Raw genomic sequence first — 27,824 nt, forward strand, 5'->3', positions numbered from 1 at the left:
TCATTTCCTTCAAGGCTTTCCTTTCCTATCAACACATCAAGAAGGTTGTCTCTGTAAAACTGCATTCTCACCCCACCCCTGGGGATCCTGACTGCCTTCCTCTGCTTTATTCGTCTTCACAGCCCTTCTCCCTCTCCAACTTGTTAGGTTTGGCTCGTTATGATCAGTGCACTCTCACTAGAGCTTAAGCTCCTTGATATCAGCTAATTTGTTTGTTGCAATATCCTCAGATCCAGAAAAACAGTAGGTGCCCAAACTCTGAAAACAGAAATCAACTGTTTCAGCTCTAATGCTATTTAAATCTACTTCTGAGTAGGTCTAAGTGCCGTGACAGCCTTTTACTTCAGTGTGCTTTGGTAAAAGGCATAAAATTTTAGAATCCTGTAACTATTAGTCTTTGCTCCAACATTTCTACAATGGCCACAGAGTCGCATGAATTCATTCTTCGAGTATTTTTAGCCTCGATTGTTGGCCAATCAGAACAGTCACTGACAACCTGTCTTTACCTCTTACCATCTGTCTCTCTCACACACACACCCCTCCCTCACCAACCTCCTCATCCTCCATTTTCGCACATGGAGTTCGTTCTTCTGGAAACACCCTTTCCCTATCCTATGTTCCCCTCAAGACTGAGCTTGTACGGGAGAATTCGTTGACACCGCCACTTTTGCCCCTTGTACAGATCGGGTCAGGGACCCTTTCTCTGTCTAAAGTTACTGTTGCGAATAACACAGCATAGCCACATAGCTTTCCAAAACAGGTGTTTTTGTCCACTAAGATGGAAGAATTCCTCAGAATCAGGAACCTTGTGATGCTAAACAGGGAGTTCCTAGCACAGAGTCAGTGCTTCCTAATCATACCCCCAGCTGCTGAGCTCTTCTCACGTTCCTGGCTGTGTCTTACCGGGTCCCATGCATCGCCCCACTTACGGCTGTGTCCACCCTGTGAGGAAGGAGCTAGGTGCTCAGCATCAGCATCCTCGCTAATTTTTTCAAGGAAGCAACCAAGATAGGAGGCAGGAGGGTAGCTGGTGGACATCAGATAGAGGCTGTGGAGAAAAAGAAGGAAGGAAGGAAGGAAGGAAGGAAGGAAGGAAGGAAGGAAGGAAGGAAGGAAGGTAGGAAGAGGAGGAATTGAGTCATGGGCTTGTAATTTGATGGTGGAGATGGCATTATATTTGTGTATCAATACTAGTTCTATGGTTTTCACATTTTACTTCTCAGTATCTATATTAAAAGACTGATACAAGAATCAGGATACCAATTATTCACTCCCAGATCTACCACTAACTAGCTGTGTGACTTTTGACACATTACTTAACCTCTCTGTATGTAAATGCATGTTAGTTTTGAGAAATGTAGCCATATTCACATGAAAAAAATTAGTAGTCTAAGGTCATAAGTTATAAATCAAAGTGATTATATATATGTAGATACATATACATTTGTTTACTGAAATATGAGTATGTTTCTATGCATATATATAACTTTATAATTACATGTATATATAATTTTATAAATTTCAGGGAAAAGCTGATGAGGAAAGACTCTTCCTTAGAAATATCTGATGATTCTCATTGCCGTTTATCAGTCAGCTCTTGCTGAGTAGCAAATTCCTCCATAACATAGTGACTGAATACAATAGTATTCATTACCTCCGTTTCTGTGGGCTGGGCTTCTGGGTGTGGCTTTGCTGGGCACCCTTGCCATCTCTAACCTGTGGTAAGTGGGTTCGAGGCTCAGCTGGGAAAGGTCTGCTTCCTGGTTCTCCTGTGTGGGTGCTGGTAAGATTCAGGTCCCTCTGAGGCCCCCGTTTCTTGGAAGCTTCTGGCCAGAGGCTTTGGTCCTGACCATGTGGATCTCACACCATGGCAGAGAGAGACAGACACACACACACATACACACACACTGGGCAGGCAAAACATAAGTCGAAATCTTTTGTAAACTACTCCTCGAGGTAACATTCCATTACTTCCACATTCCGTTCATTAGAAGCAAGTGGCTGGGTCCCTTCCTGCCAACACTCAAGCAAAGGGGTTGAATCCCCTGTGTGATTCAGTGTGAACACAGCGGTGTGGGGGTCATGGGATTCATGTCACAGGCTACCCACCACACCTATAAAAATTCTCCTCAGCCGGCTCGGAAGTCCCGCCCTCTCTCCTACTTTTTCCTCCAGCCCCTCCCTCCTGTATCAGCTCTTCCCAGACCTCTGTGCATCCCCCACTCTGCTCCTGCCCTTCCTTGCATGGGGATAGTTGTTCTTAACCACATTTCTGCCTATCTAAGGCCCATGCAGACTTTGGAACTATGGTTCGGAAATGACCTCTTCTCTGAAGCTTCCCCTAGAGACCTGAAAAGTCCGTGCTCTTCTGTGTCCTGTAGTCCTGGATTTACAACAACCTAGAAACGCTCATCTCCCCTGCCAGACCGTGAGCTTCCTAAGGACGTGGGACGGTGGAGTATCCATCCTGCTCCTGGAGACATCATACTTTGCACTTAGTAGGTGCCCTGCAAGGGCACACTGAGTGCAGCTGATTCACTTAATAAGTACTTTGGAGCTGACTTTATTTAGAATTTGAACGGTGCCGTGAAGTATGAACAAAGATTCCATAAGCAGGCATGGACCATAAGCTCTGAGGTTTGGAAATGTATTCCAACTTGAAAGCATTTTTTTCCCAGACCCACATTCCTCTGCTTCAGGGGTCAGACTCCACCACTGAATTACAGGGGTGAATTCTGGGGTGATCCAAGCCTACCTCTGGTTCGGCTTCTCCTTGCTTCGTGCCCCTTCTTTCATTCGTCTCTCCCATCTTGTGGCAGGAAAGAGGGACCTTTTCATTAAACTCTGGTCCCCATCATTTATTGTGGCTGACCTTACCATCCTCTTGGCTGGTCTGTTTTTCTCCAGGAACTTGGAGCTTATAATTCACAGAGACCTGGTTATTCCAGAAGGAGCTGCATCTTGGGTAGGAACAGAGGTCATTATTAAAGCACAAAGAACCTGAGCCAAGGCCCTTCAAATTTCTACTTGTATTCCTTTTGCCGGCTTCTTATCCATCATCTGTGAACCTTTAATGATTTTCATGTCTGGGAATGTGTGAGAAAATATAGATGTAAAACTATCTTTCACATTGGATTAGTACCTGGCAGTTTCCAAAGGTATTTTCACACCTGGCGTTTCATGTAATCTGTGCACCAGGAATGAGAAGTAGATAATATTAATTGGATTTTGTAGATAAGAAAACGTAAGTACAGAGAATTATTATGCTTTGCCCAGGATCACCCCACAGAGTTTGCAAGAGACGGAGTGAGGTCCTGAGCAGGATTCCCGGGTTTCAGGCTCTTCAATCTTGATCTCCTCCATCATTAGTGAAGGGAAGAGTGGACATTCTCCCACATGGTCTTCCAAATGTAGCCTTATTTCTTCCACTAATACCAGTGACTGCTCACTGAATATATGTTAAAAGTGTGAATCAAACTGAGGTCTGGGCTGATTGATTCTGGAATCGTCTTAGAGTGGATCTCAAGTTGCTTTGTGCTTTAGGTCTTGTCCATAGTTAAAGAGCCTTCATCTCCTCCCTCTCTTCCTCCCTTCCTTCCCTCCATCCACTCATTTATTTATTTATTCATTCACTTGGCTGGCATTCTTAGGAATCCTACCGTGTAACAGTTACCATGTACCTAAAGAAGATTCCATCTCAGTGGTATGCTTCACAGTCTAGGGGGAAAGATGGATAAGCAGCTAGGCGACGGTGATATTTGTATCCTGATGCTCCGTAAGCAACATGAGAAGAGGACCGTGTCTATCTGTCCCGCTACAGTATACCGGTGGGCACTGCTCAGTAAATATTTGTTGGCCGGAGAGAATTGAGAGCTCCAGATCTAAGTATCATTTGTCAAATGTTAAGAATAATTGGCGTCACTCTCTCACCCAAGGAGAGATGCCTGGATGGGATGGCTGGGAGGACTTTGCCTTGGGTGTAGAGGTGGTAAGTTGAGGCATCTTGCTCCTCTCTCTTGCCCAGGGAGTTTGCCCGTTGGAAGGTGAGGAACACAGCCATCGAGAGGAGAGACCTCGTCCGTCATCCAGTGCCCCTCATGCCAGAGTTTCAAAGAAGCATCCGCCTGCTTGGCAGGAGACCCACCACTCAGCAGTTCATAGATACCATCATCAAAAAGTACGGCACCCACCTCCTCATCTCTGCCACCTTGGGAGGTAGGTTGGCAGCTACTGGGCCATAGCCTTGTTCATGCCTTGGGGGTCTGGGTTGGAGGAGAGGTTGGGATGCCCTACGATCCAAGCCAAGCTAACATCTCTGCATCTATACGTCACTCAGAAGCATATATTGCCAGATACTGACTTGGTTGCTGTGGTCATATCAGAGCACTCGGTTCCATTTCCTGGGGCAGTCCAACTTGAGTTTACTAACTTTTGTGGAAATTATAACTTTTGTGGCTTCACCTTGGAATTAGCTCAATTCGTCAGGGATGCTTAATCTGATTATAGTATTAGTTCCTTCAGAATGTGGTCTAATCTGGGGAAATAATTAAGCCTCGGATGTTGTTTAGAGAGTTGCTTTTGTTTATTTAAGTCTGCTTTAGGGACTGATAACTTGAGGTTATCATTTTACAAACAGGGTGGTTTGTATCTTATATGGGCTTGGCGGCGGTTAATAGGAAAGCTGACTAATTGCTGCACACGGCTTCGCCCTACCTATGCCCCCGTATCCAGTCCAACCCTTCAGAGAGCAGGATAAAAGAGAGGATAAATTTCTTAAAGAGGGGGATATGGTATAAAATTGTTCTTAAAAGAAGAGAGGGATATGACATAGAGACTAGCGTATTTTGATGCGTATGGTTCCTGCCTCCATGCATCGTTTTATATTATGAGCTAAAATTCCTTGAACATCAGTTTTCTGCCACAGTGACGAGGGTCACAAAATTTGGGGGAAACTGCTTTGGTGGGGGAACACCATGCCTCCTGCTCAGGGAGCTGCGAGGTTGCATTTAGATATGACCTTCGCCCGCGAAACAAGAGTGGCGTGTTGCCGGAGGCAGGATGGGTGGACAGAGGTATAAGTATAACATTCGATCTTCTCCTGCAGAGGAGGGGGAAGCACCAGGAGCTGGAGTGGCTGGGACAGACTCCATGGGAGAAGCAGCGACATAGCTCGGCAGGCGTCGGCGAGGCACAGTGGAGGTGGGGGGTGCTCTCTAGGCCAAGCACACAGTCTACATTGCGAGGAAGCCCAGATTAGGAACTTGATGATAACGGCGGTGTGAGGGAAGGGTGGGCAGATCCATTCATCCTTACTGTAAGAAGAGCCATTATGTATCATTTGCCCATAGTAGGCATTGTATGCTGCCATTAGTCCTCAAAATCTGCAAGTGAGGTCATGTGATCTCCATTCTCTAGCCAAGGAAGCCAAGAGGCAGAAAAGGTGTGGCTAGTCAGTGAGAAAGCTAAGGGGTGTCTTGTTGTTTGTTTGTTTTCTATTTATTTAAACTAAAAACAAAACAAAACACAGGTCACAGTTTACCCTACATTTTTAACACTGGGCTTTCTGTCCGCAAAGCCTGCATATATATATTTTTTTTGACTCAACATCAGTTATAAGCTTTAACCAACTCATTCACCTCCCCGATCCACCCACTCCAAAACCAATGAACCAGCATGTAAATGTTTTCTGATACTAGTCAAATATTAAGTAGGGCTTTGAATGTTAAATCATGTCGTATAAATTATATTCTATTGTGAAGTGAAAACAAAATCACTTCCATATTGAGTGTTTCATTAACCTGTACCCCTTTTCCTTGAATTTCTCCACCCCCCATTTCACTTGAAATATATATTTCAACCTATTCTGTTCTTTAATTAGAAGCTGTGTTCTGTCCGAGTCCCTGGAAATCCCAAATAGCAGAGACCTTTCTTTTGCTGTGAAATATATTTTTAATTTCTCCAAGGCGGAGTAGTGAATTATTCACAGAGCCTTGTTCCTCTTCTGTTTTTACAGCACAACATTTTAAAATATGCAAAGCTTTGGATTGGGTGCCAGGGTTGGACAGCAGGCCCTAACTGTGCCCTTGGTCCTCACCGTGGAGGAGTGGGGAGCAGGAAGGGGAAAAGATTGACTGCGGATTGAACACAGTATGGCAGACCCTGCATGGGGTCCCTTGTAACATCATCATTCCATTTACTCGTTCGTGGGAAATGGTTTCTTGAGAGGCTCCGCATGCAATGGGAGACAAAGGGAAGGGGTGAGTGTAGTGAATGGAGGGTCAGGCCCTGGACCTGGCGTGTCTTGGTTCCAGTCTTCCTTCTTGGTCCACACCCCACTTTGGTGTCACCTACTCTAAGCCTCGATTTCCTCTCTTAGAACGAGAAATACCGGAGAGTATTTTCTTCATGCGTATTGTGACAATGAAATAGAACGATGCATTAAAAGTGCTGAGCACAGTGTTTGGCAGCAAACACATTGCTGCTATTGCTGGTGTTGTTTTACTATTCTCACTATAATTATTGTAATTTAGTGGGGCTAAGGAGCTTGGGGGTTTGGGATTCAAGCCCATTCCTACCACTCACTAGGTGAATAGGAGACATTGAGAAATTCGCTTTCCTGTCTGGATATCAGTTTTCCTGCCTAAGTACAAGAAGGTGCAGAAAATGTTCTTCTCTGTAATTTTTCCTAAGAACACCGTGTTCATTTAGAAGAAATGCTCTGATAAGCTGTTGGGGGTGTCAGGTGAGCTCCTAAGGGCATATTCAAACAACAAAAGATGATTCTTAAACTGTCACATGTAAGACAAGTAAATGCATTTATTTGGCTCCTGAGAGAGAGAGAGAGAGAGAGTGAGAAGAGGAGGGAAAGGCAGTGTGAGAGAGAAAGTACAGCCAGTGGGAGGGCTGACACGTGGCATTTCCATGGATTCCTCAAGTTGTTGGTGAACTTGATTAATCTCATAAAATACTTGGTGTGAACGATTTCCTCATGAAACGTGGTTAGGGGGAAAATAGGGGGTCTAGAATGACCCACAGGGATGCAGGGATAGGATAGCATTTTCCTGAAGATCTCTGAAGATCATGGTTTGGATCAGAGGAAACACCTTGGAGCCTGTGTGATATGTGAGCTTGAGTTGGCATGAATGGCCTACCTACATCGACAGATATGCACAAATCCCTACTTAGACCTGGATGCAAGTTCTTCTACATGCAGACATGCATGCATGTGCAGTGCACACATGCATATACATTGGGCTCATGCCTATGGGTGCAATCTACACGTGTGTGTGAGGTTGCACGTGTATGTGAATGTGTGTAAATTACATGAATGTCTTTTTATGCGGGAGGGCTTATGCTTTTGTTCTTGTGTGCATGTCTGTGTGTATATTCAACATTCCCACCCTGCATTTTCGGGAAGCTCCCCTGCGCTGAGAGAAAGGCCGAGAATAAAGTCACAGGAGCTTAGAAGGAAAGGATGAGAGATGCCCCAGAGGGTCCCAAATCCCAACATCTTCCTCCCCTATTTAAGAACAGTATCCCTTATACACTTAAAAGGTGAAAGGATCGGCTCCCCCCCTTCCCCCATCCCCAGTGCATCTGAGTCCCATTTTGTTCCCCTCGCAAAGATGTGGCACAGAGAGTGAGGCAAACTCCCTGGAGGACAGAGAGATGGAGGAAAGGCCTATGTGGGGTGAAGAGGCAATTTGCAGGAATGCCCAAATGGGAAAGCAACTCTAAACAGAGCATTCTCTTAATAAACAAGAAATTAAGTCTTAATAATGCAGCAAGAAGCCCATTAACCCCTCTTGATCTAAGGCTTGCTTCTGCCAGTTTTCAGTCCAAAGGGAGCTGGGTCTGTTCCACCTTCTCGTTCTCCCCTTGGAGAGCCCACACTTGGAATATTTATTCCTCTGAATATGCTCTGACTTCCAGCATGTTCACGTATTTAATCATGCACCTCTCCGCCCATCTATCTATTCATCTATCCATTCACTCACCTATCCACCCATCTATCAATCCATCCATTTATCCATCCCATGATACCTGAACATCTGTTTTTCATGTGACCCAGGAGAAGTATCCGGAACATTACAGAAGAATCCATAGAGTCCTTGTTCCACCCCAGGCCACCACCCACCATCCTGGAATTCATTGTCTCATTGTATATAAAGTCATTTGTATGCCAGATCTATTCAGGTCACTGTGGAGTCCAGAGGATGGAAGATCATGTCCTCCTGCGTTACCCGCGAGGGTTCGTAGGAAAGTGCAAGCATGAGTGTCTGACTCTGAACTCACGTCTAGGCATGTGGAACCCAGAGGTTAATTTTGATGATGATGAATCTTCTCATGGGGAGATTTCAGTCTCGTAGTTGAGGCAGATGCATCACGCAATAAATACTGTAGAGTCAGCTCGCTTCCATATATACTCATTCATCCACAAGCACTCTGGTCATTTGCTAAGCACATAATACTGGTCCATGTTGTGCTGGGATATGACTAGGAAATGATGAAAGCCTCTTAGGGACTCCCTGACCTCACAGCGACTCTCCTCTAATGAAGGCGACAGGCTATTAAGCAAGTAACCACCAGGAAATGTGGTAGGTGAGAGAAATTAAAAATAAAGAGAAATAAAAGAGACAGGAAGCACCTGGTTAGAGTTTTGGATCTAGTTTAAGTAAAGAGTGGGGAGTTGGGAGAAGGCTTCCCGGAGGAGGTGTTGACTTGGGTGAGACCTGAGGGATGAGTAGAAGTTAGCCAGGAGGGGGAAAAAAATAGAAAAACAGAGTGCCACAATGAGAGAAGAGGTGCGTTTGTGCAGGACAGAGCCTACCTGGAGAGTGGCAGGGTTGTGGCTGGAGAGGCCAGAGCATCATTCCACATTCCCCGCGGGGATGCAGGCACCCTTTTTCCGGGCTGCATTCCACTCTTTCTATTCCTCTACCATTGCTGTTCGTCTGGTATATTGAAATGGCCCCCTTATGTCTCCCTGTACCAGCATTGTCCAGTTAGAAATCGACGTGTGAGGGGGCGCCTGGGTGGCTCAGTTGGTTAAGTGTCTGACTTCAGCTCAGGTCACGATCTCACAGTCCAGTTCGTGAGTTCGAACCCCACATCGGGCTCTGTGCTGACAGCTCAGAGCTTGGAGCCTGCCTCGGATTCTGTGTCTCCCTCCGTCTCTGCCCCTTCCCTGCTCATGCTCTTTCTCTCTCTCTGTCAATAATAAACATTAAAAAAAAATAAAAAATAAAAACGTGTGAGCCACATAAGCCACTTTAGATTTTCTCACAACTACTTCTTTAAAAATAAAAGAAAAAGTGGGGGGGGGGAGAGAATTCATGTTAACAATATATTTTATTTCACCTGATATATCCAAAATATTATCATTTCCACGTGTACTCAATGGGATAAGCTATTAATCACGTATTTTATATAACTTTTTTTATATTTTCAGATTTTGGAAATCTACCGTGGCCTTTATACCTAGTGCACCTCAGATTGGACTAGCCACATTTCAACTGCTCAAAATCCACCCTGGTCTGGTGACTCTCATATTGGACAGCATACTTGTAGTCACTCGGTGACTTTAGAATGAGGACAATGTCTTATTTATTTGTCCCCCTACCAAACTGCTCAATGCATGCGTGCTGAAATAAACTGAATGGCCACGGTAGAGAGTGGAAGAGGGAGGTGATTACATCTCCCTCGGGCTGAGGGTGTGGTGGGAGAAGTGCAAGGTGATGCCCCTGTGGGTTCTGAGGAGTGTATAGGAGTATGCCGGGTCAAGGACAGGAGGGAGGGCTGAGAGAAAGTGACAAAAGCTGGATAGGATTTCAACAGTCAGATAGGGGAGGGGCAGAATGGCATTCTGAGCAGAGAGAAGCATTTGAGGAGAGCCCAGGAGGAAAATGAGCAACAAGAAATCATGGAGATGGAAGGAATGCTTTGGCTGGTGTTCATGGAGGGAGACAGCAGTGAACAGACTGGAGGCCGCATGTGAAGAACTGTGAACAGGAATGGAACTCAGTTCTAGAAGCAGTTATGGAGGGATCTGAGGTGCAGGAACTGGTCTGTGGGTCAGCACAGGGCACCCCTCCTGAGTTAATCACTATCCTCCTGAAAGCAAATTTTTTTCTCTTTAATCCAATCAGTATTCTTAAGAAATTTCAGTTATCTTAGATATCAGACATTTTTCCTCAGAAAGCATGGAGACTTACACGTTGTATTGTAGGGTAAACCTCATGCAATTGATATTTTGCAGTAATCAAGTAATAGTCATTAACACTTAAGTGGTACTCACTGTATCCCAGACAGCATTCAGGTACTTTGTGCAGTTAGCTAACTTAATCCCACTGACAACCCTAACCTCAGTTTTGCACATGGAGGAATTAAAGCATAAGGAGGGTAAGTAACTGCTCATACAGCTAGTTCAGTCTAGGAAGTCTGGCCCCCAGAGGCTGCTTTTTCCTTCAACTCTAAACGACTTTGATTACTACAGTGAACCAGACCCTGCTGTAAGGACCTCACAAGTATTCATTAACTTATTCTTCTTAATCACTGTATGGAGTGGGTGCCATTCTCCTAATTTTGTTAATGAATAAGATGACGAATGGAAGGGTTAAGAAACATCCCCAAGTTCACAGTTCACAGAAGGTGAAACCAGACATATTGTGGTCAGATTGGTTTAGCAGGCATTTCTGGACACTTCTTTCTGAAGTTCTGATGAAGCATCTTTGCTATCCAAAATAAAAGGCACCAGGAGTTACTGCTGTTGGCAATCTATGCACGTGTTACTACGGAAAACTTCATGGAGTAAGATACATGAGTCTGTGCATTCCTCTCCGGCTCTCTGTTTCTCTGCCCCCTCACCCGTTCCCCCCCCGCCCCCCGCCACGGCTCTCTCTTTCTCTCGAATCCCCCTCTCTGTGCCTGACTTTCTTGCTACCTTCCCTCCCCACCGGATGTAACCTCCTGTCCATTGCTCTTACAGAGCCACCGTGCCTGGCTTATGGAGGTAATGAGAATGTTTATTGATTGAATTTAAAAAAAAAACAGATGATAAGCAGGTAAATATATAGCTATATTGATAATAGATATCTGCAGATATTCCGCTCTGTACTTTTAATTTTTAAATTTATGGTGGCTTAGGTCATGAAAAAAATTCAGATTTTAATAAAAACATGATTATCAAAAAAAATAAATAAATAAAATACTGATGCATTAACTATTTACTATCTACTATAAGCCCAGCCCTGGGCTTCTGTGCAAGGAATAGGGCACTGGTTAATATAGATGGTGTCTGACTTCACTGATCCCACAATTTGTTTTTGTATTTCTTTTAGGCACAATGGTTTCCCTGCCTTTATTTATTTATTTTTTTGATTTCTTTCTTTTTGATTTTTATTTTTTACAAATAGTTTATTGTCAAGTTGGTTTCCATATAACACCCAGTGCTCATCCCCACAACTGCCCCCCTCCATGCCCATCTCCATGCCCTGCCTTTAAACAATGTCTTGTCTCTCTCTGCATCTATCTACCTCTTTAGCCATCCATCTGTGCATCTGCCCATCCATGCATCTGTCTAGGAAGGGGCAGCATCAGGAACAAGACAGAAAGCAAAGGAGGAAAGAAGGAAGGGGAAGGGAGTAGTGGGGGCCTGGGTGAAGAGGAGGAAAGGACCATCTAGGGCAAATCCATCATTTTACAGAGAGAGAGTCTGAGTCTTGAGGAGAAGAGGAGATAATACCAGTGAGAACTACGTGGTGGATTGGTAGAAGTGGGACTTGACAGCTAAGAGTCTTTCCATGGTCCTTCTCCTAACAGAGCGTGGAGCTTACAGCCACCTCTGTACTGTTTCTCTTTCCCCATGCTCTTGCTTTTCAGAGGCAGAAGGGAATTTGGGCAAAATCAGTGGGAAATTCAGGACTATTTTCAGCATCCAGCTCCCAGCTCTCCTCTCACTCCAAAGCTTGATAGACTCCCTCCCTGAACTTCTTTCCGTTTCCATGCAGGGGAGGAGGCCTTGACCATGTACATGGACAAAAGTCGCCTCGACAGGAAGTCAGGGAACGCCACACAAAGTGTTGAAGCTCTGCACCAGCTTGCATCGTCCTACTTTGTTGACCGTGACGGCACCATGAGGAGGCTCCATGAGATCCAGATATCAACTGGAGCAATCAAGGTAGGCTTGACGGCAGAGTGGGCAGAAAGTTCTTAAGACAATAATACTGCAACCCAGGTATTCTGAGAGCCGATGGGCGGAGAGCCTCTGGCTTTGTGCCCATAGAACGAACAGCGCCCCCTGCCAAGCCGGCTGACTGAGGCAGTCACGGGCTCTGTAGGATCATGAGCGCTGTCCTTGGGGTGACCGCATGTGCTGATTTACTGGGGCAGCTCTGACTATGGTCATGGCATAATTATCAACAATCCTCTCATTTACTCTTAAAGTTCTCCTGTGTGGATGAGTGTTAGACTCCCTTTACTAGGTGGAAAAACTGAAAGCTACAGTAGTTAAATGATTTTCACAGGGTCGTAGAGCTTGTGAAAGGCAGCTTACTGATGCCTAGATCAGGGATTCTTTAAACAATTGTGTTTTCCATCTCCTTAATCATCTCTGCCTATTTTACAGATGGGAAAACTGAGGTCTGAGAACTAAAGATTTTTTGTTTAGGGTTATACAGCTGGAATACCCTAACAGGGACTAGAATTCTAGAATCTGGATCAGGGATCAGCTATTTCTGTAAAGGCCAGGGAATACAAATTTCAAGCTTTGCAGGCCCTATGGTCCATGTTGCCTCAGCTCAACTCTGCAGGTGTAGCATAAAAATCAGCCATGGACAGTATGCAAACAAATGGGTGTTGCTGTGTTCCGGTGAAAGTTTTATGTACAACAGAAGACACCTACCATATACTGACCCATACTCCTCTGCACCAGAACTACCCAATATACCCTTCCAAGAGGGGAGAAGTGCCCTAATTCTGTGGCCAAGACAGTAGCCATTAGTCACATGGGTTATGGAGCACTTGAAATGTGGCAACCAGAGAACTAACTTTGTAAACCTATTTCATTTAATTAGTTTTTATTTAAATAGCCACATCAAATAGAGTGGATCTAGACTTTCAATTCAGTGCCTCAGAGTACAAGAATTTAAAAAAAAGATTCTATTTTAAATGCAATAAATTCAGGAATTACCTGTATGAAGAGAATGAGGGAGGAATTTTGATATAAAGGATTAGTTTTTCACATGAGTTCAGTACAGATTTCTTGCATCTCACATTTTCTTAAAACAGATTATACCTGCATTCTACATCTCAACCCTTGATCCAATTTCTTCTGAATTAAGTACAGACCTAGCCTTATATTAAGATGTTCCAAAATATCTCTAGGGAAAAAAACGTGTGTGTGGAGGGGAACAGTGGAGGGCGGGAGGGGGTAGGAAGGAGGCATTGAGGGAGACTCAGGCCGAGGAGTTAGAAATTGACCAAGTGAACAGAAAGATGTGGGAGGGAGTAACTGAGGAGGGAGGTAGGAAAGACAGAAATAAATCAGATCGACAAACAAAGAGCCAGCTTATCCCAGAAGAATCGCCTCTATTTGGGGGAGTTATATCGTTAGGGAACTCGGCACACAGAGACAGATCTTTATGAAGCCATCAGAGTCGGAGTGAAGCAAAGGCCTGGTTTTCATTATCACTGAATGGTTTTCTCCTCCCTGGGTGGGACGTAGGATTGAGATATGGAGTCTCTGTGAGAAGATAATCTTCTTTTGTGCACCCTGGAAATGCAGCCTCCCTCCTTACGAAGAATTTCTCAGAGAAATTGGCTGGAGGCCACTCGAGAAACCATTCTTATAGTACCACTGTCTTCCTCGCTCAGTCTTGAACTTGGCTTTCTCTCTTGCCATTTCTCGATACGATCTCAAGACCAGCTGGCTAGAATCGCCAGCTTTGTTGAAGATGAGCAGCTGACCCAGGTGAGGAAGCTCTGCTGGTATAGCTGTCTTGCCCACGGCATCCTTAGAAGAATGGATTGGTAGTTTTGAGTCTCACCCAGTAACAACCATGTTACTATTTTGTACCAAAATAAAAAAAAGAGAATAAATTGTTTAAAAAGTTCAATTTACTAATCCTCCTTTTATATACTGTTTCCTGAGTGCTAAACACTTCAAAAATATGATCTCTTAACCTGCTGAGGTGGGTAAAAGTATTGCTACCATTTTATAGATGGTCTCAGGACGTTGAGGCTGAGAAAGGGGAGGTTTTGCAGCTGGGGGAAGGTGTGGCCCGTGTTTGGAGAGTGGCGTGGCTGTGTCACAGGTCACCATTCCCGACAACTGAGACTGTGTCTTTACTGGATGCAAACCTCAAAACCCCCCAATAAATGATCGTGTGAAATCATGGGAAGTAAAGGCTAAAGAGATGAGAGCCTCTTTTCATCCTAAATCGTGCTTACTTCAAGGTTACGAAACGACTTCTAGAAAATGGGGATAATTTTATTATTCTTGCCTTATAGCACATAGGTACTCATCACAGAGTATAGAGATCTGGGCAATACGATGCCCATTTCTGAACATATGTCATGTGTCAGGCACTTAAACCCATCATGTCTTGTCTCACCCCCTTCCTGGAAAGGATTTACTAGTTTCAGGTCACAGAAACTTCGAGAAGATAAGTGACTTCCTTAGGTCATACAGCAAAGTCATGGCCCCATTAGGATTTAATGCTGGTCCTCCTGATTCTAAACTACATGCTTTTGAAATATACTATTGTGCTTCGACTTACTAATTCATATACTTAGAATGACCTTGTGAAGTGAGAGGCAGGAAATAGCTCCAGTCTGTGTGTTTGATTACTCTGCTATCCTGATGCCTGTTTGGTGACACCCAAGTGTGGTTTTTGGCACAGGCGAGGTGCCCACGAGGTGGCCATTGGCTCAGGCCAGGAGACTTTCTCTGCCAGCCTTGCTGTGCTGAGGGCTGACTCTGTGGGGCCCTGTCTCATAAGTCTCCTACAAGCGCAGCTGTCTCACACCTGTCACCCTTGATGTCCACTCCAGGTCACAGAGACACGCACTGGGCCTCTGGGCTGTAACAGCTATGACAATCTGGACTCTGTGAGTTCCGTCCTTCTGCAAAGCACGGAGAGCAAACTGCACCTTCAAGGTAGGATGTTTGTGGGAACTGGGGCCCAGAGCAGGGGAGGGGGGAGCTTGGGGATTTGATGCAGAGGCAGAATGAAGACAAAGATGAAAGACGGAAAAACCAAGGAAAACTACAAATACGGAACTTAAGACAGGACATGATGGCTTTTTAAAATTTTAACATATACAGGACATTAAATTCATGGTTATTAATTAGTTTTCAGATATAAAGTATGAAAATGTGAGCTTTATCTGATTATTTCGATGAAAATGTCTAAACAGTGTTATTTATAGATGTTCCAGACCTAATATATATTAAAGTTTCATATCCAAGTGTCTGAATTTCCTGGATTATTGTGTTTGATTTTCAATGTATTTTGGCAGGTGTTATTTGAATTCCAAGAACTATAGAGCATTTTATAGAATTTTTGGTTCTATGTAATCTTCTTTCTCCTTATTCGTTCATTGTCTGTAGTCTTTAATATATTTATGCACACATACATATGTGTTTGTGTATGTGTGTGTGTGCTTTTAGCAGAGTTTACAAGTGAGAACACTCAAGGTTGCCAGAGTATACAGAGACAGACACTCAGGCCCTGCTAGTGAGAATGCACCAATTATAGGATTACTTTGTTGATGTATTTAAACATGTGTACTTGTTTAGTGTCTATTTTATGTCATATCTATGTTAGATGCCCCATAGATACATATGACCTTAAGGAAAATATACCCTTTATTTTATTTATTTAAAAAAAATTTTTTTAATGTTTTATTTATTTCTGAGAGACAGAGAGAGACAACGTGAGCAGGGGAGGGTCAGAGAGAGGGAGACACAGAATCTGAAGCAGGCTCTAGGCTCTGAGCTGTCAGCACAGAGCCCGATGCGGGCCTTGAACCCACGAGCCGTGAGATCATGACCTGAGCCAAAGTCAGATGCTCAACCGACTGAGCCACCCAGGTGCTCCAAAAATATACCCTTTAAAATAGTAATTTTACCCTTATTAATTCATCATAGAGAGGTGAGGAGATTATAGGGAAAACTTAGAAGGCTTTAAGTACAGATAGTGCTGTTTTAAAAAGCATAATTTATAATAGCAAAAAAAGATGTAAAAAATCTCAATTTTCCACATGAGGGGACTACACATATTATGTAGTATCCACACAACATAATATTAGGCAGGTACTAAAATGTTATTTATAAGAATTTCCAAGAATATATGAAAGTGATTTGATATAGTGTTAATTTAAAAATGGTTAGTTTCTGACTGAATGTATGGTATGATCTTAACAACGCGAAAGGGTAAGGAAAAATAATATTGCAAGGGAATATGCCGAGATGTTAAAAGAGGTTACCCCTGGATGGTTAGGTTGCCGATGATTTATTTTAGGCTTCCAGTTCTTTTTCTAACTTTTCTACAACGATCATGTATTAACTTTATAGTTAGGGGGAAAAAAATGGCATGCTTTAACTTTGAGCAGACTAAAAATGTGACCTTCCAGAAAGGTGTCGGATAAAGGTGATTCTGAATGTCAGTGGGAGGAAAGTGGAGCTGAGATTGGCAGGTGGAGCTAAGCAGAGCCTAATATGACTTTGATCTTCCAGTTCCTTGGCAATCCTTTGATTCATGCTCCTGTTAGAGAAGATGGTTGGAAAATGGCCCAAGGAGGGCTGGGGCGAGTCACTTGGGAGCATTGAATGGAAACCCCTGCTGGAAATTCAGGCCCAGAAAGTGGTTTAGTGTTAAAAGAAAACACAACAAAACCAACCTCAGACACACAAAGAATAACCCTGTCCCCTTTAGTAGAGGAAAGAGTGGGTGAGTGGGTGTGGTAATAACCTGATAAGAAAGTACATAAGAAAAACAGATCTGCCTTGGGCGTGCCTGGATTATCAACGTATTAGTTCCTGTGGTACCTCCTGGCGACCTTGGAAAGTGAGAGCAGTGTTTGAGTCCAGGAAGCTTGGCTCCCGCCTGCATTTGATAACCCTGCTGTGCATGTTGGCAGTGGAAAGACCTGTGAGTTATAATTGGAATAAATTTAGAAGGAATTAACAAGATGTTACCGGGAAGGTATTAAGATCTTAGGGCCACTTAGACGCTGATTTACCATGAAGCTAATGAAGCTTAAAGGTCCAGGGCTCCTGCACCATCTAGGTCCCCAAATTTTCTCATTCTAAATATTGACTTTCACCCCTGATGTTGAATTCCTTTTCTCAACGAGCAATTATGGTCGTAAACCTCCGTCCTCCAAAACCCAGATGTACCATTGGTTACATTATTAGAAGTATGTTATCCACCAAAAAGGAGGTGACATCCTTGTCCTGTTCTAGATCGGTCAGAACACACCTGGAAGGTTGGGGCCAGGTCTGGGCATCACGCTTTAAGAGGGACACAAAGAAACTACAGTGATCCTAAAGAATGGTGTCTTATGGTGAATAGCTGAAGAGAGTTGACTTGGGACAAAGGGACTGTCTACAGATACCTAAAGGGCTGTCTTGCAGAAAAGGTAGTCAAGTTCATTAATGTGGATAAAATGAGCCAGACCTGACCTACTGGCATGAAATGATATGGGTCCAGCTTTATTTTAAGAACCTGTGTTGGCCTTGAAGTGGGCATAAGGATGTAGTGGGGAACAGTTTGTGTCCCAAGGAAATATATACTCTATCAGGGAAGATGGGCTTAAACAAACAGTAAGAAGCGTAAGGAATTATAGTGGAGAAAAAATGTGAGGGCTTCATGGTACCAGATGGTATGGGGACTTAACCTACAAGGGAATCAGAGAAGATGGGTAGGACAGGACCCAGAGGCTGAAGAGGAGGTCAGGGTCATGGATATGGAGGCAGACGATGAGTATCTATGAAGGAGCATTTGAGGAAAAGAAAATGTCCTTAGAGATTCAGGCAACGGCATCAGTGGTGAGAAAGACAAAATAATCCTTCAGATCCTGGAAAGCCTGTGCAGCAGCACATTAATGACTTGGACATTAATTTGAGGGTAATGGGCACCATGGAAAGGTTTTTAAAAAGGAAGGAGCATGAAGAAATTGATATTTTGGAAGATCACTCTGGCTGTCATGTGGTCAGTTAATTAGACAGGGGTGGATTGATGGCTGATGACCTGTTAGGGGCTACTGCAGCACTGAAGACGAGATGTCACAGATTCAGACCATGAAGGGAACAGCTGAAGTTGAAAAAAATAGGCCACTTTTAGAGTGACTTCACTGGCATCATGACCAGAATTTAGTGAGAAGACCATGAAGAATTTACATCATCTGGTGAATGGAGTGTGGGGATGAGATAGAGAGGAAGGGCAGGGAAATACATAAGATTTAAGGAAATATGTAATATAATAGAGATAATAAAAGTAATGCACACCATGATGGAGATTCAGAAAAGGGAGTAATTCATTTGTCTTGTCTAGATAGAGGAGTCATAAGAAAAGAGTATGAAAGGAAGAATAATATTCTCTTGGTGGAAGGTAAAACAAAAAACTAATTTAAACAAAAATTCTTTATTTATTTCTGAGAGAGAGAGAGAGAGAGAGAGAGCATGAGCAGGGGAGGGGCAGAGAGAGAGGGAGACACAGAATCTGAAGCAGGCTCCAGGCTCTGAGCTGTCAGCACAGAACCCACAAACTATGGGTTCAAACCCACAAACTATGAGATCATGACCTGAGCCAAAGTCAGACACTTAACCAACTGAGCCACCCAGGCGCCCCAAAACAAAACAAACTTCTTAAATATGAGACAGAAGACTGTCTCATGACTCTTAGATAGGCTGATATTTATTCAGTAGGATACAAAAAGCACTAGGTATAAAGAAAAGGATTGATGTATTGAACCACATTAAAATGAAGAATTTCCAGGGGTGCCTGGTGGCTCAGTCAGTCGAGTATTCCACTCTTGATTTTAGCTCAGGTCATGATCCCAGGGTCATGGAATCAAGCCCTGCATCGGGCTCCATGCTGAGCATGGAGCATGGGATTCTCTCTCTCTCTCTCTCTCTCTCTAATTAAAAAAAAAAGGATTTCTGTTTATCAGATGCTGCTATTGATAGAATAAAAATACAAGCTGCAGAGTAGAAGGAAAGATTTGTGATACATGTATCTGACAAAGAACCCCTGTGCAAATTATGTCAGTAACTACTAAAATGAACAAGAAAACGGCAGACTGTCCAGTAAGACAAGAAAATGGGTAAAAGACAAGAACAGGCACTTCACAAACAAGAATAACAAGAATATCAAAATGGCAGATAAACATATGAAAAGGTGATTAATTTTTCTAGCCCTCATAAAATGTAAATTAAAGCCACAATTTAGTATTCTAACCCCACAATCAGTCTGGTTCAAATGAAAAACACTGATAACATCGAGGAGTGTTGATGTGGAACAATGGAAACATGCATGCCTTGGTTGTGGGAGAATAAATCAGTACAACCACTTTGGAAAACTCTCTTGGCAGTATCTGTGAAAAACCCAATATGTCCTTGCCCTATGACCCAGAAATTATAATTCTTGGGAATATGCCCAACAGAAATGCCATCTATGTTCACCAAAGGACATGACTGTTTATAGCAGCTTTATTCAAAATAACCTCCAAATGGAAATAGCCCCAATTTCCCATCAACAAGAATATGGATAAATACATTGTCGTGCATTCATATGACAGGCTGCAATACAGAAATTGGAGAAAATAAACTACCCTTTCTGCAACAGTAAGGAAGAATCTCATGAACATAATATTGAGTAAAAGAAGCCTGATGCAAAAGAGTACACACTGTATAATCCCATTTCTATACAGGTCAAAAACAGTAAAACATTTTTTATAAAAGCATTGTTTTAGTAGCTCAGAAGGCATTAACCTTCGGGGAGGGAGAATAAGGGACTGATAGGAGACGGGAAAGGTTTCTGGAAGTATTTATAATGTTTTATTTTTTGATCTGGATGGCAGCACATGGGTGTTTACTTGGTGAAAATTCATAGCGCTGTGCGCACGTGATTTATATATATATATACACGTTTGTGTATATAATATGCATCTATGAAAAATTTATTTAATAATGTGCTCCATCTTGACATCCTCTGCAAAGAGAAGACATGAATAACACAAAGACGTAAAAGAGCAGAAGGTGGTCCAGCCCAGCTAGAACACAGCTGCATGGACTGAAGGCAGAGGAGTCAGAAATAACAATAGATGGTATTTATCCAGGACTTCCTAATGTGCCAGGGACTGTGCTCATTTATTTTTATTATATTCATATTTATTTGTTTTTATTTATTTTAACTTACATTTAATTTTATTATATAATTGCATGTATTACCTTTTTAATCCTCACACCATTCCTATGAGGAAGGCATAAATAACATCCCTACTTCATAGGTGAGGAAACCAGGGTGAAGGAGGTCACTCAGTAAGCGATTGAGCTTGACATTTAACCCTGACAGTCTGACTTCAGAGCTTTTGTTTCTCAAAATGCCCTTGTTCTTTCTTCCTGTTTCTTCTCCTAATTCCGCTGAAGGAGGCTGGGAGGGGAGATTCTGCAGAGGTTTATTTTGGTGGACTGGGGACGATGTGAATGGCAATCTAATGACATTCACCTTGTGGTGTTTCATAAACTGTTCGCAGAACAGGGCAAAAGTAGAAGGAAATAGGAAAAGGAAAGAAGGGGATTGGGGAAGGGCACTGGGAGTAAGAAAGACAGGATTATAGAAACGATCACAGACTATTAGTAGTCAAGATAGCAACAGCCAAACTGGTGGTAATAACGCTAATGGCATAATGATAACTTCTTATTTTTATACTTCTCTCTGCAAGAAGCCCATTGAGTGTTTCGCCGACATTGTCATGTAATTTAATCTAGTATCCATCTGGTGAGGTATACAGAGAGCAGAGCTCTGCCTTTGTAGCTCACTGATGTGGAAAGGGATGCAGAGAGAATATTTTGCTGAAATCTAGGATGATCCATAAATTTATTCATTCATACATTCATACATTTAGCAATATTTATTGAATATCAACTACATGTCAGATATTGTTTTAAGAGCTGGATATATAGCTGTGAAAAAGCGAAGTCTCCATCATTTTGGAGTTTATATTTAGTGTGTGGGTGTTAGGGGAGCAGACACTAAACAAGCAAACAAAGAAATATATTTTCTTTACAATCAGAGAGATGGTGAGGGAACAGGTCATGTAGAAATTTGTAGACCATGGAAAAGACTTTAGACTTTTACTCTGGATGAAATGAGAAGCCATTGCAAATTCAGGCTGTGATGTAACCTGAACTGACTTACATTTTAAAAGAATCACTATGAGTGCTGTGTGGGAAAGACTAGATAGAGGGCAAAAATACATAAAAGGAACCCAGTCTGGGGGCTATCGCGTTTACCAAGGTAAGACAAAATGGCGGCCAAGACCATGAGAGCCGGTGATGTGGGTTGTGAGGAGTGATTGCACTATGGGTACATTTTTAAGTGGTGCTGACATTATTTGGTGATGGGCTGAGAAATGTTTGTGAGAGAAAGAGAGAAGTAAAGGATGAGCCCAGAGTTTGGCCTGAGCCACTGCAGTGATGGAATCACTTCGCTGGTAACGGCGGAGACTGCAGGAGGGATCACTTTTGCTGCAACGCGAGGAACTGGGTGAACCAAGTTTGAGAATTCTGTTCTAGATACAAATGTGGATGCTGAGCGGGCATCTGGAAAGTCTATATTTTATAGAAATATAAATTAGCATAGAGGTGATATTTAACGATGTGAGAGTGGGTAAGATGACCTTGGAGGAGAGTGTAGATAGATAGAAACAAAAAGAAGGAATTCAGTTATTGAGCCGTGCAGAATATCATATTGAAGGATTGGGGTAATGAAATGAGAGTGAGGAACAAGAAAAGGAAGCTAAGAAGTGGCCGGGGAAGGTGTAAAGGGAGTGGTGAGAATATCGTGTCCTGGAAGCCAAGTGAGGAATGTTACTGGGGCGTATGGGTGGCTCAGTCAGTTAAGCATCTGACTTTGGCTCAGGTGGTGTTCTCATGGTTCAAGAGTTCAAGCCCCACATAGGACTCTGTACTGACAGTGTGGAGCCTGCCTGGGCTTTTCTGTCCTTTCCTCTCTGATCCTTCCCCACCCCCCCACCCTCCATTCGTGCTTTCTTTCTCTCTCAAAAATAAATAAACAAACTTAAAAAAAGAAAAAGATTAAAAAGAATGCTCCCCAAAATGGAGGTTGTGGTCAACTGTGTCAAAAGTTGCTCTTAGGAGCATGAAGATGAGGACTGAGGACTGAGTAGTAGATTTAGCAGCATGGAGGGGATTGGTGAACTTGACAAAGATCTTTCTCGCAAAGTGCATGCATCTTTCTGCTGCACTGGACCTTACGTCTTTAAGGCAAGAGTCATGTCCCTTCATCTCCCAAATGCCACCGCCTCTGAAAAGCCTCTTTTAAGACCTCTTCTCTGGCATGATTTATTGGTCTTTCTGTATCTTGCAACATATTTTGGGGGGGAGTTGGGTTTTATCTGCTTTATTAGGTTAGATGATAGGCTTCTTTAGTAAAGGGACTTTTACCTTGCCAACTTTGTTTTTCATTATATTCAACAGTGCCAGGGACATAGGAACCCGGTACATGTTTGTCGAATTGAATGTTTCCTGATGGTTGGTGCTCAAGTAGCAATGGAAGGGGGGCTAGAGGAAGGGAGAAGGAGAGAAAGAGGAAGGGAGGTGGAGGAAAGGATGGGGGAGAGGGAGAAGAAGTGGGGAAGGGACTTGAGGGAGGAGGAGGAAGAGCAGAAGAGGGTGAAGGAGGGAGAGCAAGGTAGAGCAAGAAGAAGAGGCTGAGGAAGAGAAGTACCATCAACCGCCCCTTTCCTCAGTAGCTGGGCATCATGAATGCCCAAACTCCTCTTGCAACAAGTAGTAGAAACAGAGGAACAGTGTAGAAATGTCAAAGATAATATTTTTTTGTGCTGCTACTCCCTCTTAGGCGTTGTGTTTGTATCCATTAGCCAATCCAGCTCTCCCACCAGCTGAGAGATAAGGGTCATGCTCCCTATTATACAGATGGAGAAACTGAGGCTCACAGAGGTAACTTTCCCAAGGTCCCCCTGGTTTTTGGTTCCTTGTTGCCTGGGCCCCAAGCCCTCTTTACTTTGCTGGGGATTCTCTGAATCAGCACAGCACATTTCTAGATGTGAGTACAATGGGGATAAGTCTTGGTCCAGCTGCAGTCATAGAGGGAGGGGGTACAGGGTATGATTAGGTCTTTCTTTTACAAAGCCCCCTTCTTTCGCACCCCCTTGTTACCCCATGTGGCCTTGGGCCCCCAGGGTGGAATGCTGAGTGATAGTTGCCAATGGCAGTCAGCCGCCTTGAGGTGAGTCCTTCAAGAACGAGCCCAGGGTGCGGGCAGTGGCTTGTGATTAGGCTCTTCTTGTCTAATTAGCAGGGCCTGGGAGGCACTAATGGGAATCCATGTTTCTCCCTTCCTGTGGCTCTGTCAGTAAGACCTGCTGAATAAAAGAGCAGTGTCTCATGACCGAGGGGGTTGGTGACGTCCACCCAGTTGGCTGCATCCAAACACTGGTTTTCCTTTATGCACCAGGGAGCACTCTGTTCTTGGCCTTGTGAGGAGGAGAACTGGAGTTCCTTTTAAGAAGTGGATTGAAGTAGGTGAGAGACTCTGAAGTAGGTGAGGAGGATCCAGATGGCAGACTTGATAGCGATGAGACCTTGGACTAGTTAATCCTCTGAGCTTCTCCAGGTCTTCTCATCTACAAAACGGGAATAAAAACACTTCTGTGGCAGAGCCATTGTCCTACATTTAATTGGAAAACATGTAGAAAGCACCTGACCTAAAAACCAATATGGCGGATATAAAATAATACTCATGCTTATGATTTACTGCATAATTCTCCTGTGCCAGGCAAAGAGCTCATTTCTTTATGTCAATATCTCATGTAAACCCCAACAATGACCCATTTTCCAGATTTTAAAACTGAGGATCACAGATGTTAAGTAACTATCTTGTAGGTGGCAGAATAGGAATTTGAACTGAGATCCATTCAACATCAATGCTCTCAAACCATATTGTTTTTCAACCTGGAGCATATAAATCATAATCATGATTTTTATTAGAGCAAGTAATTACATAGTGCTTTCTAAGTGCTATTTAGTTTAGAAAGTCTACAATTTTCCTAAAATGACTTGCTAACTTGTGTATGTTTATAAGTGTGCCATTTCTATAGCTATTGTCATACTCTCAAAAAGACCCAGAACCAGGAAGGACCACAGCTCTAGAACACAGATTACTAAGGCCTTGTACTATACCCAGCGTACATGACTATTGAATGCTTTGCCACTTCCCTGGGGACATCGGGAAACATTTGGTGACTCAAGACTCACACTTGTACAGAAAGTGGTGGAAATTCTGATGGCATCCAAGCTGATGTTGAGAGAAGTGATATCAGGACTCACCCCTGTTTTGTATTTTTTGTTTTGAAAGAGAGGGAGGGATTGAGAGAGAGAGGGCATGATCGGGGAAAGGGCAGAGGGAGAGAAAGAGAGAGGGAGAGAGAGAATCACAAGCAGGATCCATGCTCAGCACAGAGTCCAACATGGGGCTCGATCTCACGACTGAGATCATGACCTGAACCAAATTCAATAGTCGGTTGCTCACCTGACTGAGCCCCCCAGGCGCCCCTCATCTCCTGACCTTGAAGTCATGCAGGCTCTGTACCTTTCAAATGAACTCATGGCCAGACACACAGCAGGGGAATCCTGGCTAACAAATAGTCAGTGTGGTGATTCAGTTTAACAACCGTGTCTCATTCAACTCCTTGTTGGTCTCATTGACTGGGCAGAAACCAGGCATCAGGGCGCCCCAAACCTAAATAAATCACTCATGAAAATTAATTCATTGATCCCATGTAGATCAGACATCTGTTTATATTTATAATTATTAGTCAATCCGTATTTTTTCCTGTCACAATTCATCTTAGTCATAACTAAGCTGCCTTTTGGCACTGCAAACATAGCACTCTCCATGTGCCTTTATTATTATTCTTTTCTTGATCATTCTACCTTGTCTTATGTGCACGGCTGGACGTAGCACTACTGAATTGTAATTAAGATCCCTGAGAGTAGAAACCGTGCCTTTTATGTGTTCATTATTCACTTTTCTTTAGTTCAGTGTTTAGCTCATAGTAGGCGCTCAATAAATTTTTACCAATTTAAAGTAATTTGTCACATCAGTGTATTTGGAATCTCAGTCTTTTTATTAGAGTCAATATGTATTACATAAAGGTCAACATCATAACAATTTTAAAATCCGCAGTTCATTAAGTGGCGCTAAGTACATTCACAATTATTGTGCAACAACCACCAACTATCGAGGGTTCCAGAACTTTTTCACTATCTCAAATAAGCAGTCTTTCTCCACCCTGCTTCCTTCCAGCCCCAGGCAACTAGGCTGCTGTCTCCATGGATTTGCTTTTGCTGCATATTTCATACAAATAGAATAGCACAATATGGTAGGTTTTTTGTGTCTGGCTTCTTTTCATTTAGCAAAATGCTTTCAGGTTTCACCCATGTTGTAGCATATCAGTGCTTTGTTCTTTTGTAACTGAATTAATATTTGATTGTGTAGATATATCACATTTTGTTTGTCCATTTGTGGTTGATGGACATGGAGACTGTCTCCACTTTTTGACCATCATGAATAGCACTGCCATGAACATTGGCATACAAGTTTTTGTATGAATACCTATATGCAATTCCTTTGTCTGTATACCTTAAGAATGGAACCGCTGGATCATATAGTAATTGAATTTTTTTAAGAAAAGGTTTGGCATACTGCTTCAGATTCTGTGTCTCCCTCTCTCTCTGACCCTCCCCTACTCACGCTCTCTCTCTCTCTCTCTCAGAGATAAATAAAACATTAAAAATTAAAAAAAAAAAAGAAAGGGTTTGGCATAAAAATGAGTTAATCTTGGGGTACATTGTATGATCCCATTGTTCCCGCCCCTAAAAGGATTATATACATCATTGCATAGCCGTGTGACTGGCAGTGTTGTCCTGTGGGAGATGTATACCTCCCAGCAAGTTGGCATTGCACTTGGCCATGTGATTTGCTTTTGCCAATAGAATGTGGGAGGACATAACCCATGCCCTGCCTTAGCAGGAGGAGACATTGTGTGGCTTGGGTTTTGCTTTTTTCCTTCTGTCATGATAATGGCATATACCTGAGCAAAGCTGCTCCTTCAAGTCTAGATCCAAAATGAAGAAGACATCTGGAACAGCACCAAAGCCCAGCCAACACGAAACATGAGCAAGAAATAAAACTCTGTGGTTATAAGCCACTGTGATTTTGAGGTTATTTGTTACCATATGGTAAGGTAACAAAAGTTCAATAATACTGAAACATCAGTATTAAACAGCATAAACCGCACTTATTTACTGCAGGACTTCTCAGTGCCTTAACTATGCTAATATATATTATGAGTCTCAAGAGGTAAATTAAATATAGAGTTTCCTGAATATATTTTATCTTGGTTACATTTGCAGATCTAAGGCTCTGTAGCGTACAACTTGGAAAATGCTCGACCATTCATACCATTTTGGTTCAGTCTTGTCCGAAATAACTCTTCTGGACTCTTGTTCTTACAAAAGTTGAAGTTACTTCTTTTGTCTTCTACTGAAACTTGTGTATATTTATGTGTGTATTTTATTATAATTTTATATTTATGAATTTTGTTCTCACCCAACTGCAGCTCTCTGAGATCAGAAAACCATCTTACTCATTTTCCATATCTTTAGCATCCAGTACAGCACCTGGCTCAATAAGTTGGTGGGTGGGGAGATTTTACTAATAGTTGCTGGACTGAGCAGTTTTATTTTTTGCACACCTACTGTGATCTAACACTGGCCTTGATATCTTGGAAAGAATGCCAAGAAATATAAGAAACCGTTATAGTTCTCAAGATTCATAATTTGTAGCAATGGATCCAAAACAAAGTATATGCTAAAATTAGTAGTCAAGACCTTCAGCATCATTGTTCTCTTAGGATTATGTGTGTGTGTGTGTGTGTGTGTGTGTATCTGTGTTTTTCTTACTTGGATGTTTCTGAACACCTGCTTTTTTCACTACTGTGTCAGAGTTGAAATAGCTCTAGATTTCAAGCTACGATGTTGGGGAAGATGATACAGGGCCTACTCAGAAAGGATGGTTGTGGAGAGGTGGAGCGTGGTGAGCACAAGGCAGAAAAACACAGTCCTCTCTGAAACACGTTCTGTCTAAATTCAGCTTCCTTCAAACACACTGACTAGGAACGTGTGCTAGCTGACAGGGAACTGGAACATGAGCGAGGCATCGCCTCTGGCATCCAAGGAGATCACAGACCAGGAGCAACTTGAACACAAACACATAATACGGTGTTCTATTAAAATTTGAGATGTGTGCAGGGTGTTTCTGGGTACCAACAGAGGGGATGTCTGAGATTGCCAAAGGCTTCCAGGGAAAGCAATAGAAAACAGGGTGAGGACAAGAAATGGCATCAGTCAAACTATCCTGTACTAAGAGATTCACGTGTGTAATCTAATTGATTTCGTTGTCTAGTCCATTGAGGTGTAATTTACATACAGAGAAATTCACCTTTTTGAGGTGAAGAGTTCTCTGAAGTTGAAATATCTGTCATGTAATCAA

General features: G+C 42.9%; 1 protein-coding gene across 2 annotated transcripts in view; it reads left to right on the forward strand.

Annotated features, from left to right (window-relative positions):
• Positions 1-27,824, forward strand: part of BRINP1 (BMP/retinoic acid inducible neural specific 1) — a 176,502-nt gene that overhangs the window by 104,647 nt on the left and 44,031 nt on the right. For both annotated transcript variants that reach the window (XM_039234611.1, XM_039234612.1), the window contains exons 3-5: positions 4,025-4,215; positions 12,009-12,178; positions 15,052-15,157. In XM_039234611.1, coding sequence (XP_039090542.1) covers positions 4,025-4,215; positions 12,009-12,178; positions 15,052-15,157 — 467 coding nt within the window. The remainder of the gene's footprint in view (positions 1-4,024; positions 4,216-12,008; positions 12,179-15,051; positions 15,158-27,824) is intronic.

The sequence above is a fragment of the Hyaena hyaena genome, unplaced genomic scaffold (assembly GCF_003009895.1).
Source record: "Hyaena hyaena isolate Hyena2069 unplaced genomic scaffold, ASM300989v1 scaffold_90, whole genome shotgun sequence".
NCBI lineage: Eukaryota > Metazoa > Chordata > Mammalia > Carnivora > Hyaenidae > Hyaena > Hyaena hyaena.